A 14,258-nucleotide genomic window follows, 5' to 3' on the forward strand; every position below is an offset into this window, starting at 1 on the left:
CCATCTCTTTTTTCAAAATGGAATAAGCCAAGAAATACTTTCTCAAAATAGTGTCCAAGCTCACCCTGGCCTCATTTGGGGGATTATCCCAAGAGACCAGCCACGACCTAGGTCACCAGAACATCTGACACCATTAGTAAGAAACCAGGGACCCCAAACAATGGCATGGAACAGTGTTGCACCATTAATATGTGCCTGTTGGAAAGAATTTATGGTCCAAGTCTTGCTTCAGATCTTGGATTGATCTTGGTTTAAGAGGGAAACAGATTTCTAAGTGTCCTAATTTGAGGGACCAGTTCAGGTAGAGAGAACTTTGGACTAGCTTCCTGGAGTGAAAACCTCAGTGAAGAGGCAGGTGGTGGCCCTGGAGAGGAAGGAGAACACAGTCCATTCTGAAATGACTGGTGCTTTGGGCCCATGTTACCTGTGGCTGGTGTATGGCCTTTCATACGCTGAGACATGCCAGTGTTTTCCTCTAGCCATGTTTTGTTGGTGTGATGAAAACAAATGCACACACATATACACAAAGGAAATTTCTGTTGTCATGCAGAGAACCTTTCATTTGTACAGCTAACGTCTTTTGGAGATCTCTTCCCCTGCTGTGCTGTGTCAGCCCTATAAGTCATTTTCTAGGGTTGCCCCATCCTATTTAGAAGTAAATTGGATTTTTGGTTTTCTTGTTTCACCCTTCTCCTCCTCCTTCCCTCCTTTCTTCCTGCACTTTAAGGAAGAGTGGGCAGTGCTGTGTGCGTCTGAGGCCTTTGAGATTAGAGAGTTCATGTTCTTAATCCACAAGCCTAGGTGTGACCATTTTGTTATGACAACTGTTAGCAGCTAAGCAGGGCATCATTTTACTTTTCTGCAGTGATTCTTGATTTGTTTTAAATTTCTATTGTGTGACTCTTCTGCTCTGAAGCCAAGTAGATAGATGGTACCCTTAGGTTCGGCTCTCAGTTTTCATTTCTTTCAAGTAAAGGCTTTCTAAAAATAGAAGCAAATTGATATAAACCATTTGCAAACTGGATGAACTGTCTTTTCGATGCTTATTCCTTTATTTTTAGAGCATCTTCTAGGCAAGAAGAGTTATTACTTCTTTCTTCTGACAGAGAATTCACTAAGATATAAATGACATATGTTATTATAGGAGTCCTTTTATTTTTCTGTAAGCATCTTGGGCCTCTGCTATTTGTAGCCGTTTCTGGGAAGAATCAGGTTGGATAACTGGCAAACTCCAAACCAACTCAAATCCAGCATGCTGGTTCTGCAGTGGGACTCAGGACAACAGAGGAAGAATGGTGTCTGAGGATCTGCTAGCTTTGACCCAAGTCCTAGATCTCTTTATGAGCTATGATTTAAAAAGTCAGTGAAAGGGTGCAAGCTGTGCTGGAGTGGGGAAGAACACCTGGCACTTATGCTGTGGTCTGAGCACAGCCCAGTGGTACCTCCAGCTGCAGTCTTCAGCCATCCAGCTGCTTTTTTGGCCACTAGGCGGCCACCGCCAGTACAGAGTATAAAGTCTGAGAATTGCCTGGGTGTGGTGTTGCCTGCCAAGAAGTGAGTTGGTACATGCTCTTATAATTTGTCCAAGGCATAAATAAAAATTTGATATTTTTCTCTAGTAGGTGATGGGAAGAGGAGAATAGTGGAGGACACCAGAAAGTTCCAGAGAAGGCAGAACATTCTGACACAGTGACTCTCGTACAGGATGACTTTTTTTGCCCCAAAGGGACATTTGGCAGTGTCTTTAGACATTTTTAGTAGTCACAGTTGGAGGAGTGGAAGAGATTGTTACGCTCTAATGAGTAGAGGCCAAGAATGCTGTTAAAACCCTACAACGTACAGGACAGTCCCTGACAACAACAATGTATGTAGTGACCAAAGTCTCCTTAATTAAGCAACCTAGATTCTACCCTGTGTTAACTACTAGCTGTATAAACTTGAGGGTTCCCCAGCCTCCTTGACTGTCATATCCCATCCTTTCCATGTGCTACTCTTTCTGTATCCTGGGGCAAGGATGACTGGGGCAGTCATACTTCCTGAAATATCAGGCTATTGTTACGGATGAACTGAGTTTTCAGATTCTGTAGGACATTAGAAAGTTTAGAGAGTAGGATTAATTGTTCTTTCTTCTGAAGGGTGAAATTAGCTTGACTACAAATAAAGACTTTACAGAATTAGAGTGACTGACTGTCCCTGGGTAGCCCAGGACTGAAGAGTTTCTTGGGACATGAGACTTTCAGTGCTGAAATTGGAAAGTCTTAACAAGATGACTGTCACATTGCATGGGGTAGTGATTTCATCATGTAGGAAGTTGGGACTTCCCTCTGCTGGCCTTGGGAAGCTGCTTGCTGTACACTTTCTCAGGGAAGTTGGGAAGAGAATAAGGGAGTTTCTTATAAGGATCTTCCCCCTTGATTTTTAGGAAAGCAGGGAAGGGCCTCTTCTTTCAGTGACCCTTTAGGAAATAGAATTTATCTGTGGACACTAGGAAAAGAAACTCAAGGCTATAAGAAGCCCACCACCAATGTGCTGGTGCATACCTATAATCCTAGCCATTGGGAAAGCTAAGGCAGGAGAATCACAAATTTAAGGCCAACCTGGGCAGCTTTGTGAGACTGTCAAAAAAATAAAAAGGGCCCCTGTGTTCTCTTGCATGGATGCTTGATCTTCACCTTGTAGGATCTACCTCTTTTCCTACATTTGCTTGGCCCAAACTCACTCTGTAGAGCCTGTTTCTTTTCCTACTTTTAGTAAAACTTTGCTAGCATTTAAAAAAAAAAAGCTTATGTAGCTTAGTGGTAGAGCCCTGCCTACAGGCTCTGGGTTTGATCCCCATTAGCACCACCACAAAAAGGAGAAAACAAACAAACAAAAAAACCCCACACGCCCACACACAAAAACTCACCATATTTTCAATATCTTTCTTACTTTACACCTCCCCCTTAATGTCCATGAATACTTCTTTTGGAGGACTGACTACCCAAGGGTTGGTAATGGAAGTATTTTTGAATGCTGATGAGCCAAGGGGCAGAGCCCCAGTGTTTCCAAAGAAAAATCCCCTTTGGACAAGAGTCTCAGAGTCTTACCATAAGGGGCCAGCTGCCTCCTTGCACCTTTCTCATCTCTCCCTGAAGGGCCTTTGATTTTCTTAACTTGGCGCCATGTGCCAGGGGCCACTGCCTACAGCTCCTGTTCCGAGAGTAGCCCCAGAAAGCATTCTTCTGCACAATGAGTGGGCTGGCTTGGAAGCTATGGTGTAAGGGGTTTTCATTTTCTGATTGCATCAGTCAGGGTTTTACTAGAGAAAGAGACATAACACAAAATATACAAATTTATAAGATATTGCAAGATTGCCTTATGATGGTCAGCCATAAGGTCGGATGAAGAAGCATGCAAGGGGTGTCTGCAGATTGGAGACTGAAGGATTCAGTCCAAAGTCCGGAGCTCACTGCAGTGTTCTGTGCAAGTTTGTATCAGGAGGCTAATGGGTCTGCGAGGGGAGGCTGATGAGTCTACCCCAAAAAGCTGAAGGATCAAAGGCAGAAGCCCAAGAGTCTGCACGAGAAGCCAGGAGACAACATCCAAGCTGAAGGCAAAGACTGGAGCTGCTCCAAAGAATGGAAGTCCTTCCGTCCTTCCTCATTTCCCTTTTATATCATCTAGGTGATGAGCCACCCTAGGGTGCAGAATTGCTGAGCTTGATTTAGTTAAGCTTCTAAACTTCTCCAGTTGACATAATCAATCAACCACGACACTGACTGATGCTCCAGAAATGCTTTCGCAGTCAGCACACTTCTTCTGAAGGAATTCTTAGGTTATCTTCTTTGATTATACTCAGAAGCTGTGTCTTGCGAAGCCTCAGAAGCCCTCAGAGGAAAACATATTATATATGCAGGCACAGATGCCATATGGGGTTGGCTAAGTAGGAAAAGTCAAGGAAACCCTAGGCTTGATGGAGAAAGAAGAGGCTTTGGAACAGTAGGACTGCTGTCACTCCAGACGTTTTATGTCGTGGTGCTGCCCACAAGTTTATGTCCCCTGGACTTGGAGCAGCAGCTGTTTGCTTGCAGAGCTTCTAAAGACTAGCGTCCAGCACCTGCTCCCTTGAAACAGTGGCCCCTAATAGTTCCTCAGTTCTGCTTGTCTGTTTGATCCTGGCACAAGGCATCATGGATACAACAACAAATAAGAGATGTCCCTAAACATAAGACATTTAGTTTTTTAATAGGGAGAAGCAGAAGAGTAAAAGAGCAAGTAAACAAGTGAGGTGATGAGAACTCTTACATGCCTGCACAGAGAAGGGGCATAGGCACTTTGGATTGACTCTTAATTTCCAAGAACCACCTTCCTACCCCCTCTCCCTGCCACTCTTGTTTCACGACACAGTGTCCTTATTTCTCCAACTCTCAGGGGCTACCGTCCATAGACTGCTTTCAAAGTTTTCTACTCTCTACATACCCTGTTTCCTCTAAATTGCTTGTTTTAGTCTTGGTCTTGGTACTCCCAAATGTGTGATTATTCTTCACTGCCTGTTCATATTTAAAAACGAGCTGCTAACCAGTTCTGGATCAAGCATGGCTTTTAGTGGAGGGTGATCTGACTGGGCTGTACTTTGGGGAAACCCCAGCGTCAGTATTTCTTTGTTTTTTATCTTAGATGGTCAGTGTGCTGACACATGGCTCTTTTGATTTCCCATTTCATCTAGGGGCTAAATTGTGAGGAAGTGTGGGCCATCTCAACCTTCAGAATAGGACTTTCCTGTTGGCCCACCTATTTTACGTTCTGGCCCCCTATTAGATAAGCCTAATACTCTGCAGTTTAGAAAACCTTCCTAATAAGCCTCTAGTCCTCTACTGTGATGAGGGTGAAGATGTGTGGGTCTGATGGTTCTTAGGCTTTTGATAATTTCTCTTAGCTCCCACCTCATCCCTCTGCTATTATTTCTTGGGGCGTTTCCAGGATATGTCCAGTTGTTTCTTGCCTCTCCCTTCGCTTGGCTTAGAATTTCATTGGTCAGTTATTACTTGCCTACTGCTTGTCATAGTTTGCTTCCACTCTTTTTATTTTCCCTAGTTTACACTAAAAATAGTAATAATGAAAACTCTTTTCTAACATTTTAGTGTGGCTCAGGGAGGGAGCAGAGCTAAATATGTGAATTCAGTATTTAGTGTCTCACAGTAAAATGAATGAAGCTGGTTTCTCTTTTCAGGACTCCCTTGACTATATGTAACCTTTCTTCCCAACTGCAGTATTTCAGCTCAGTTTCTTGCAGAGGAAATTCACTGTTACTTAGTGGCCAGAGTATGGATTTTGGAGTTTGTCAGACCTAGGTTTGAATCCTGACACTCCCATTTAGTCATGTGACTGGGCCCCATTTCCTCATCTTTTGAAGTGGAAGTAGTGAATGTGTCTTTTATAGAGTAGTGAGGATTACGTGAGGCAGTGAACAGAAAGCCCCCAACATGCAGCAGGCTCTAAGTGGCAGGGATTAATATTAATATTGTGCCCTTGCCCTCCTATGTTGTCCAGCGACACGCACACAATGTACACATCCGCCCAGCTCCCGCACTGTGTCTCCCTCCCAGGGAAGTCTCTGTGTCAGAATCTCAGTGCTCTTCTGCTTCAGACTGTTCAGTTTGTTATTAGGCATTTCGAACTCCCACATAGACGGTCTTGCGTGGAGACAGAATGCTGCAGTAGAGTGGGGTAGGCGCTGTGTGGCTGGAAGCAGTTTATTTGGGAGGACTGGAAACAAGCTTGATTTCCAGGCTTCCTGGCCTCCTTGCTAAGTAATAGAACTGGATTCCTAGACAGTCGCTTTGATGGAAAATGTGAAAGTTGAGTCTTCCTCTTTTTATTTTACTTCTTTCTTGTTGCCACTCTAGTTGTACTTGGTAAAGATTTTATTCCTTCCCATCTTCTTACCTGAATTGTGCAGGTTCACAGTATTATTGTTTAGATCATAGAATTGCCACACAGGTAAAATAGGCAAATGTATGTGTAGCACTTGGCACAGAGCCAAGAACATATTACAGGCTCAGCAAATGATGGCTGCCGTTTCCCCACTGCTATTCTGGTTTCCACAAGCAGGTGTCTCATACAAATAAAGTGGGCCAGTAGAGCTTTTGGAGCTTCCCTCGCTCCTCATTTTATATCTGAAAGGTACAAAAAGTATGGGGTACTGCACAGGCCCACTTTGGGGGACCCTAGTCAGGGGGATGTGCCTTCAAGGTCTGAGAGAGGTGTCATTGTTTCCTGTCTACTCAGTATTGTGAGGTGACTAAGCAACAGTAATCACTGGGCCAATATAAGAGTAGTGATTTCAAGTTATAATAAATAGAAGAGGCTGGGCAAGGTGGCACATGCCTGTAATCCCAGCACTCAGGAGGCTGAGGCAGGAGGATTGCTGTGAGTTCGAGCCAGCCTAGGCTACAAAGTGAGCTCAAGGCCAGCCTGAACTGTATAGTGAAACCCTGTCTCAAAAAGACAAAAATAAACACATATACACACACATACATACATACGTACATACATACATAGAAGAAAATAATACATGAAGTCATTTCAATAAGAAGACACAGTGGCTCAGTTCTAATACTGCTTCCCTATACTTTGGAGCAGTCTTTGATATATGTTTACTGAACCAAACACTTCTGTATTTTTCTCTCGGGGATGAGGATATTGCTGCACTTGGGAGAGGTTTAGCTGTTAGTCTTCAAAGCAGAGAGTTGACCTCACTGGCTTGGCCTCTGGATGGGGACGTGGGTGTCTTGCAGGTCATGAAGACATATCACATGTACAATGCCGACAGCATCAGTGCTCAAAGCAAGCTAAAGGAGGCAGAGAAGCAGGAGGAGAAGCAGATTGGTAAATCTGTGAAGCAGGAGGACCGGCAGACCCCACGCTCCCCTGACTCCACGGCCAATGTCCGCATCGAAGAGAAACATGTCAGGCGGAGCTCGGTGAAGAAGATTGAGAAGATGAAGGAGAAGGTGTGTATGCTCCAGCAACAGTAGAGGCAGGGAGGAATCTTCTAGAAGGAAGGAGTGATAGAATTGCCCAGTAGGCTCCATGAAGAACCAAACAAGGAAGCTGTGGGATTCTTTAGTGAGTTTCTGCTCTTGCTGAAATCCTAGGTATTAGAAAACCTTGGGCATATGAGCACCAGGTTTTTAAACTGTAGCAGGTAAGAACCAGTAGTAACCTTTCCCAGCCCATTTTCCTAATCAAATGAAATACCCTAGTGCTTTGTGTGTGTGTGTGTGTGTGTGTGTGTGTGTGTGTGTGTGTGTGTGTCTGTAGGACTCTAGACCTCGTGTTTGGCTTTAGGAGTCAAGGGTTTGGGGCAGGCAGAGGTAGTGCACCTCCTCCAGGGTGGCAGTGCAAGGATGAAGAACAGTATTTGAAGATGGAATCAAAGTGGGGCACGCATGTGAAGTAGGGAGCCTCATTAACCTTTCCTAAGTTGATCTACATTATGCCCTTGACTCATTAATCAGAATTAGAACCCAATTTAAAGCAGATTCGCATGGGGAGTAGCAGCACAGTTGTGGTCCTTGGATGAACTGTACTTTCCTCTCTCAGAGAACAATCTCCCCTAAAAAAAAAAAAAAAAAAGTAAAAGTGAATTTCTGTTTCCTTTTCAGCGCCAAGCCAAGTACACTGAGAACAAGCTGAAGGCCATTAAAGCCCGGAATGAGTATTTGCTGGCTTTGGAGGCAACCAATGCATCTGTCTTCAAGTACTACATCCACGACCTGTCTGACCTGATTGATGTAAGTGCTAAGAGCCAGGGGGCCATGGACATCTCTTTCCTGGATTCAGAGTTACACTCACCCATTCCCCATGTCTGGTGTCCAGGCATCTAGGGCAGTTAGAGCACAATTTACAGAGAGGGTGGCCGAGATCCCTCTTGATCGCTACTGAGGGACTTACTGTGTATCAGTACCAGGTGAAACATCACCCTTTGTCTCATTCACTCCTCACCACAGTCCTGGAAAGAAGACATTATCTTTGCTTTTATTGGCTAACATGCAGAGAGTTTAGATGACTTACCCAGAACTCATAAATGACAGGCAAAGTGGGCACCAAGGTCTGATTACTAAACCTATGCTCATACTTGCTCTGCTCATCTGTCTGCCAAGAAATACTCCCTTACTCAGCAGCTTGGACAGTGAAATGATAAGAGCTGGAGTTAGGGTACCATACTTTTTGCTATATGTATATAGCCAATAGTGTTTCTCAGGAGTTTCTTGTTTGACTATCATATCACCCTTATGGATAAGCAGTGTTGTCTCCAATTTGTAGATGAAGAAGTTAGTGGTCCAGATGTGCAAGGCTATAGTTTTGCAGTGCACTTCTAATTAGGGTCCAGTCGAGAAGGTGTCCAGATGCTGCTAACGTCTGGCCCATTCTTGTTTAGGTGTGGCACAAAGGTGACTTCTTGAGAGAAGCAGGTTAGTAGGTAGGTGTGTTTTGCCTGGAACCAGGACAGCTTTTTGTCTTATCTTCATGGAACAGTCTTGGGCTTGGCCCTCCTTTGCCTGTTGCTTTTCTTCAGACATAGAGATCCTAGTCTGGCCCAATTCCTAAGCCAGTTCTAAGCTAAAGTGTAACCCTCCTGTCAACAAGGTGAAGAGTCTGGAGCCAGCTCAGGGAGCATTGGCCCCCACTCTCAAGGACCTCACATGTATCTCAGCATCCTGTCTGAGCCTGGCGCTTGCCCCAGGTCGTTGGCAGTGGTGGTAGCAGCAGCTGGGCTTTTCAAACTTCTGGTCAGACTGCATGTGCTTGTATTTGTGCCTGCCTTGGTTTCTCTATAAGCAAACCGGCCACACTTCACAGCCCTAGTGATCTAAGACTCACTGTTGTGTATAAGCTGAGTTACCAAGGCTTGTCACTGCACTGTTCTGAAACTTTGCTTTCTTTCCCACTCCTCTGCCCCCTGCAGACTAAAGCCCAGGACTAGAACCCTGATGCTTAAATCTGCCCCACATCAGAGTTGCTTGGGGAACTTTACTGAAGTACAGATTCCTGTCTCCTTTCAGATGCAGAGCTTTGATTCAGTAGGTCCTGCCCTCTCATGCCCCCAAGTGTTATTGTCTCGCTGGGTAAGTGGAACCCAAGTCCCCGTTCAGACACATCTTTGTTCTTGCTGCTGTTGATGCCAGTCAGAACATTGTCCCTCAGTGGAGTTCAAAGCCCCAAACAAGATCCTTTCTCCTGCTCAGCACAACAGTTCCTCTCTGTTGGGAAAAAGGCCTGTTCTCCATCCATGGAAGAGAATCACTTCTTTCTTAGGCTCAATTTCTGCTATTTATCTAACACTTGTTTAAAAAAAAGTCAAACATGCAGGGTGCCGCTCATCTTCCACCCATGTGTTGTCTTTCTTACTTTTTCCCCAGGCAGTTTTCCTGCTGTCTCACCAGGGGAAGCTAGGGTCCACTGCTGTGTTCGTCACAACTTATGTAATCCTTAGACCCTTCACCAGGGATGAGCATGTGTTTTAAAATTAGTATAAGAAGCTTTTTTAATCTTTTTAAAATTGATACCTATTTGACATGCATATTGATCACATTCATCATTGGGAATTTGTACCTGTACATAATATATCTTGATTTGTCTTTTCCCCCATTCCCCTCCCCTCTCCTCAGCCCTTAAAAAGCTATTTTGTACCTTATTTTCATTGTATTAAAGAAGAAGAAGGGCTGCTAAGAGCCTCACTTCACAGGATGTGGTTGAAGTGCTACTGAAAAAGAAGACAGCAGCCTCCTTAGCACTCAGCAGGGCATGGGGCTGGGGACTGTGGGCCAGTCCAGAGTGGCAGCTCTCCAAGCCACAGGGGCAGTGAGCATGCTCTTTCTTTGCTGCTCTGTTTTGGTTGTATCTTATTTATTTTGCTTGTTGTTTGTTTTGTTTAGTTTTTTTATAGGATGAGGACAAATTAATTCCTCTCTTTAGAAAAAGCTAATACTACTCAGCTCTAAATATTTAGTGAATATTTGGGGAGGTGAAATGCTTAGCATCAAGGGTACAAATTGTAATAGTTTTGTCTGAGAAATATTTATAGACCCTAGGTTTTTCAAACTGGTTCATAATCCATTCAGGGAGCCATGAAATTTCATTTATGAGTTCAACCTCTTTTTTAATAACTATACTCAAATAGGAAAGAAAATATTAGGATGTATCAAACTAGTATGTTTTAAGTTTTATTTTGTGACACTTTTATGGTAGGTGTATACATGCATGTTTGTATACCTATTGTGGTGGTGGTATGTGTGAGAGAGAGAAAGAGAGGGAGAGAGAGAGGGAGAAGGAGAAAGAGAGAGAATATTTCCTACTATGAGTTGAGAGCCTCAGAACTAAGAATAGAGGATGGTCTCTTGGTCTTCTGTTTGAGCTCCAGCAAGGCAAGAATGAGGACTTACTTGGCCTTAGTAGCCCCCAGTGGTTCATATATAGCTTAGCACATAGTATGTTTTTTGGGGGAAGAAAAAGTCTAGAAAGAAGAAGATGATTCCATAAGCCAAGATTTTATTTTCATTTTGTGCCATTTAATATTCTAGATTCTAAATTTATCTGACTTTGCTATTTAGTATTCTTTTGCTGTGTAATTTACATATAAGAACTAAACTTGAGTGTTGCAGTTTCAAGAGTTTTGACAGATTTCTGTGCCCTTGTAACCTACATATTTATCAAGATACAGAATAAATACTTTGATGAAAGATATATTCTCATTGCCCTGGAAAACTTTTCTTGTCTCTTCCCAGTCAGTGCCCTGCCCCCTGGCAGCCACTACAGAGACTTTTCACCAGAGATTAGTGCTGCCTATTGTAGAACTTCATAAAGATGGGTAATACAATATATACATTTCTTGTGGTTCATTTATGTTGCTCCGCATGTTTTTGTGCTTCCTCCAGGTTATTTGCATGTATCATTAGTTTCTTCTTCTTCTTGCTGTTCTATGCAATAAAAAGGACTCCACATGTGCTTTGGTAATGGACCAACAGTTAAAGCAGCAGTGCAGAGCCTGGGATATTGGTGTCCCGATCTTGCCACATCTGCTTGCTTATTCCAGTCCATTGTCATCTGTGTTGTATATGGCATTTTTGCCTCTTTCCTAGGAGTCTGAAGCTCTATGCATATTTAAAGTATTGAGGGTAAGTGGACAGGAAGTTATTTCTGTAGATACCATTACATGGACACAAGGCCTAGTCTCTAATTTCTTTTTATACTAACATACAAGATTTAAACTTGGACTAAGAAGCCACATGATCACCTGACACACACCAGGAAAATCTTGACTTCAGGCCAAGAAGACATTCTGAACTCACTTGATAGTGTCTACAAACTCTAGGCTCCCTGGAGTGTAATTTTCCTCCCCTGTATTCCTGTGGCTCTCTCAGTCTGGGAGCAGGTGGATAAATGAAGAGCAGTGCGTCTGTGCATGGCTGGAATGTTGCGTCATGTACACAGGCTGTGTTTATGACACCCTGTGTACCCAAGTCAGGCATGAGGGACCTTGGCTTCCCCTTTAGGAAATTTATTAAGTGTACTTACTTTTCTCTTCCATATCACCTTGAAGTGGGTATTACGAAACACCCATTTTTCTTCACAGGTCTCTAAGTGAGGATATCAGCCGGAAAAGGGTTAATGAACTATCAACACAAGTTATCACACATCTAGATGGGCTGTCATTAAATTCTTATAAAAATTTGATTTCCCCTGAGAGGGTTTTCATCAAACATTTATATAACCCAGAGATGGCCAGGGGAGCCCAGGGTGGTCACAGAACTCATCAGAAGCCATGGAACACATGCTTTGTCCCCAGTGTAAGCAAAATAACTAATGTGCTGCCTCTACTCTTGGGAGTCTCTGTGGAATAGGGCGAAATGTTCAAATCTCATTTATCTGACTTTGCCAGATATTGCTTCTCTGCTAGTCTCAATTTCTGCAGGTATGTAGATAGCCAAGGATCTTGAAAACCTATTCCAAATCTCCTGGGTTAGCTGGAGACATAGGAAAGCTTGGGGAACATTGTAAGATCCCCATTCACTGCTACAGGATGGTCATAAAATAGGGTCGGTGCTGTGGCCCCTGGAAAGCTCCCTGCTTTCCTCAAAGCACTTGCAGTGAGCAAAACAAAAGCTTCAGGGCTGCATCTACCTGCCTGACTTAGGTCAGTAATTCAGCCCATGTAGATTGCTTTCTGAGAGGCTATTTTCTTGTGGCTTTAGTCAGCTGAGCTTCATTAAATACCTACTATGAGCAAGACCTAATGGGGAGGGACAGAAACAAGCATCAGATACTGGCCAAGCTCCCAAGGAGCTCATATTCTGGTTGGGGTGATATGAAATGGCAAGGCACAGAACTGGGGCAGGGACAGGGAGAGTGGGATCCTGTGTCACAGGAGAGCTGAGGATGAGCATGATTCTGAGTGGAGGCTCGTTTCCCAGAAGCTGGGAATTTGGTTAATATGTTGAAGATTAGGTCCAGTCCCAACAGATGAGAGGAGTGAGGCAAATTTCTGGAAAGAACAGCTAGGAGCTGTAGGATAGAGGTCAGTGGATTTGGGGGTGACGATTGGTCTTTGTTAGATGTCTAACCGGTGTTAAATATGTGTAAATGTGTTGCCTGGTATCAGCCTCACAGCTGTCTGTGAGGCTGGCAGTGTCCCTATTTGAGGGAGAGGGATTAAGTAGCTTATTTATGGTCACACAGTTGATTAGAGACCTGTGCTTTTCTGGCGCTCTGCTCTGAACAGAGTATGTCATTGGATTGGAGCAGAAGAGGCCATAGGAGGGAGATCATATTGAGTGGGCAGACTGCACACAGATCACAACTGACTCTGCCTGTTTGACTTTCCTCAAATTAGTTACCTTCACTGAGCCTCAGCTTTCTAGTCTGGAAAATTAAGAGAGTACTGACTTTATTGGAGTACTTATGAGAATTAAAAATGTAGAATGAAAAAAAAATGTAAAATGTACATACTACACTTAGTACACTGTCTGGCTTATACTAAATATACTCAGAGAATGGAGCATTTCTCTGCCCTTCCAAACTGAGAGAAGTGGGACTTTAACCCTAATGGTGGCGGGAGAGAGGTGAATCTCAGGTTTCTTTTAATCAAGGACATAATGAAAGCCACATTTGAAGACAAAGCAAACCGCAGTGGCATAAGGTAAGGGTATGCATTAAGGTAGGGGTAGTGAAAGTGGAGAGGAAAGGGAGTTTCCAAAAGTACTAAAGGTTCCTGAAGGGCATCCTGCTCCCTCCAGGTCTCCCTCACATACACAATGCAGGCAGCGTTACTTGTGTTCATGAGACTTTAGATGTAGAATTCATCATGGGGTCTAGAGCAAGCCAGGCAGGAAGCCTTACGGGTTCAAGGGCAGCCTGGCTAGTTCAGTGGCATCTCTGGAGGAGGGTGCACGTGCAGTCTCACAATCAGCCGCTTTTGTCTAGCTTCCATTTGCTTTTCCTTCCCAACTGAATTTAATATCTTTCCATCCTCTGGCTATAGTTAAGCTGTGACTGCTGTTATTCAGCGGAAGCTAGGCACCTGCCAGAGCCTTTTGGCACTGAACCCAGAACCCAGCCCAACGGGTGCTCTATCACAGAGTTTCTCGTCAGATGCCTAGAAGGAGGAGGTCTGTTGGGTGTTTTTTCTTCCCCAGTAGTGGCTGTTCCCAGTGTGATCATGATGGGAGGGAAAAGCTAAGGGAGAGTTAATTTGATGCTTGCTTATGCGATGAAGTGACAATCAGGCAGATGGCCTTACTGTAGCCATAGATTCTGCTCTGCTGTTTCTTCTCAGGATCTGGACTGAAACACTGCTAAGCAATTAAGAGGATAATGGATGGCCAAAGAATTTGGATCTCTGGGTCCTTTAGGAGGGGTAGGGAATGTTGCCATAGAGTTGCAGAATGCCATTGCTGAGAAAAGGCTTAGGGTTCACATTTAACCCAAGGATTTTCAAAATTTTGCTCTAACAGAAGAATTTGTTCTTCAGTTAGAACCCTAGTATCTTACATAGAAAAATGTCTTGGTTGAGAGAGAGATAGGAGCTCCATATTCTGCTACTTGGGCTGGACTTCCACTGCCTTCTTAAGGGCAGCCTGGGTCTGGCCCAGAAATTCAGAGCTCTGAGCTTCTGCTTGAGAACCACCAGCCTGGCCAAATCTGTTCATTTTGCTGTCATAGGAATATGTTCGGGTTACTTTGCTCTGCCTCCAGGGTTGGTGTGTTTTTTTTTTTTT

General features: G+C 43.9%; 1 protein-coding gene across 1 annotated transcript in view; it reads left to right on the forward strand.

Annotated features, from left to right (window-relative positions):
- Srgap2 (SLIT-ROBO Rho GTPase activating protein 2) overlaps window positions 1–14,258 on the forward strand; it is a 249,497-nt gene that overhangs the window by 167,298 nt on the left and 67,941 nt on the right. The window contains exons 6-7 of the mRNA XM_005375386.2: window positions 6,777–6,992; window positions 7,647–7,775. Of these exons, the coding sequence (XP_005375443.1) occupies window positions 6,777–6,992; window positions 7,647–7,775 (345 nt within the window). The remainder of the gene's footprint in view (window positions 1–6,776; window positions 6,993–7,646; window positions 7,776–14,258) is intronic.

Source organism: Chinchilla lanigera, unplaced genomic scaffold (assembly GCF_000276665.1).
Source record: "Chinchilla lanigera isolate Chin_1 unplaced genomic scaffold, ChiLan1.0 scaffold00005, whole genome shotgun sequence".
Classification (NCBI taxonomy): domain Eukaryota; kingdom Metazoa; phylum Chordata; class Mammalia; order Rodentia; family Chinchillidae; genus Chinchilla; species Chinchilla lanigera.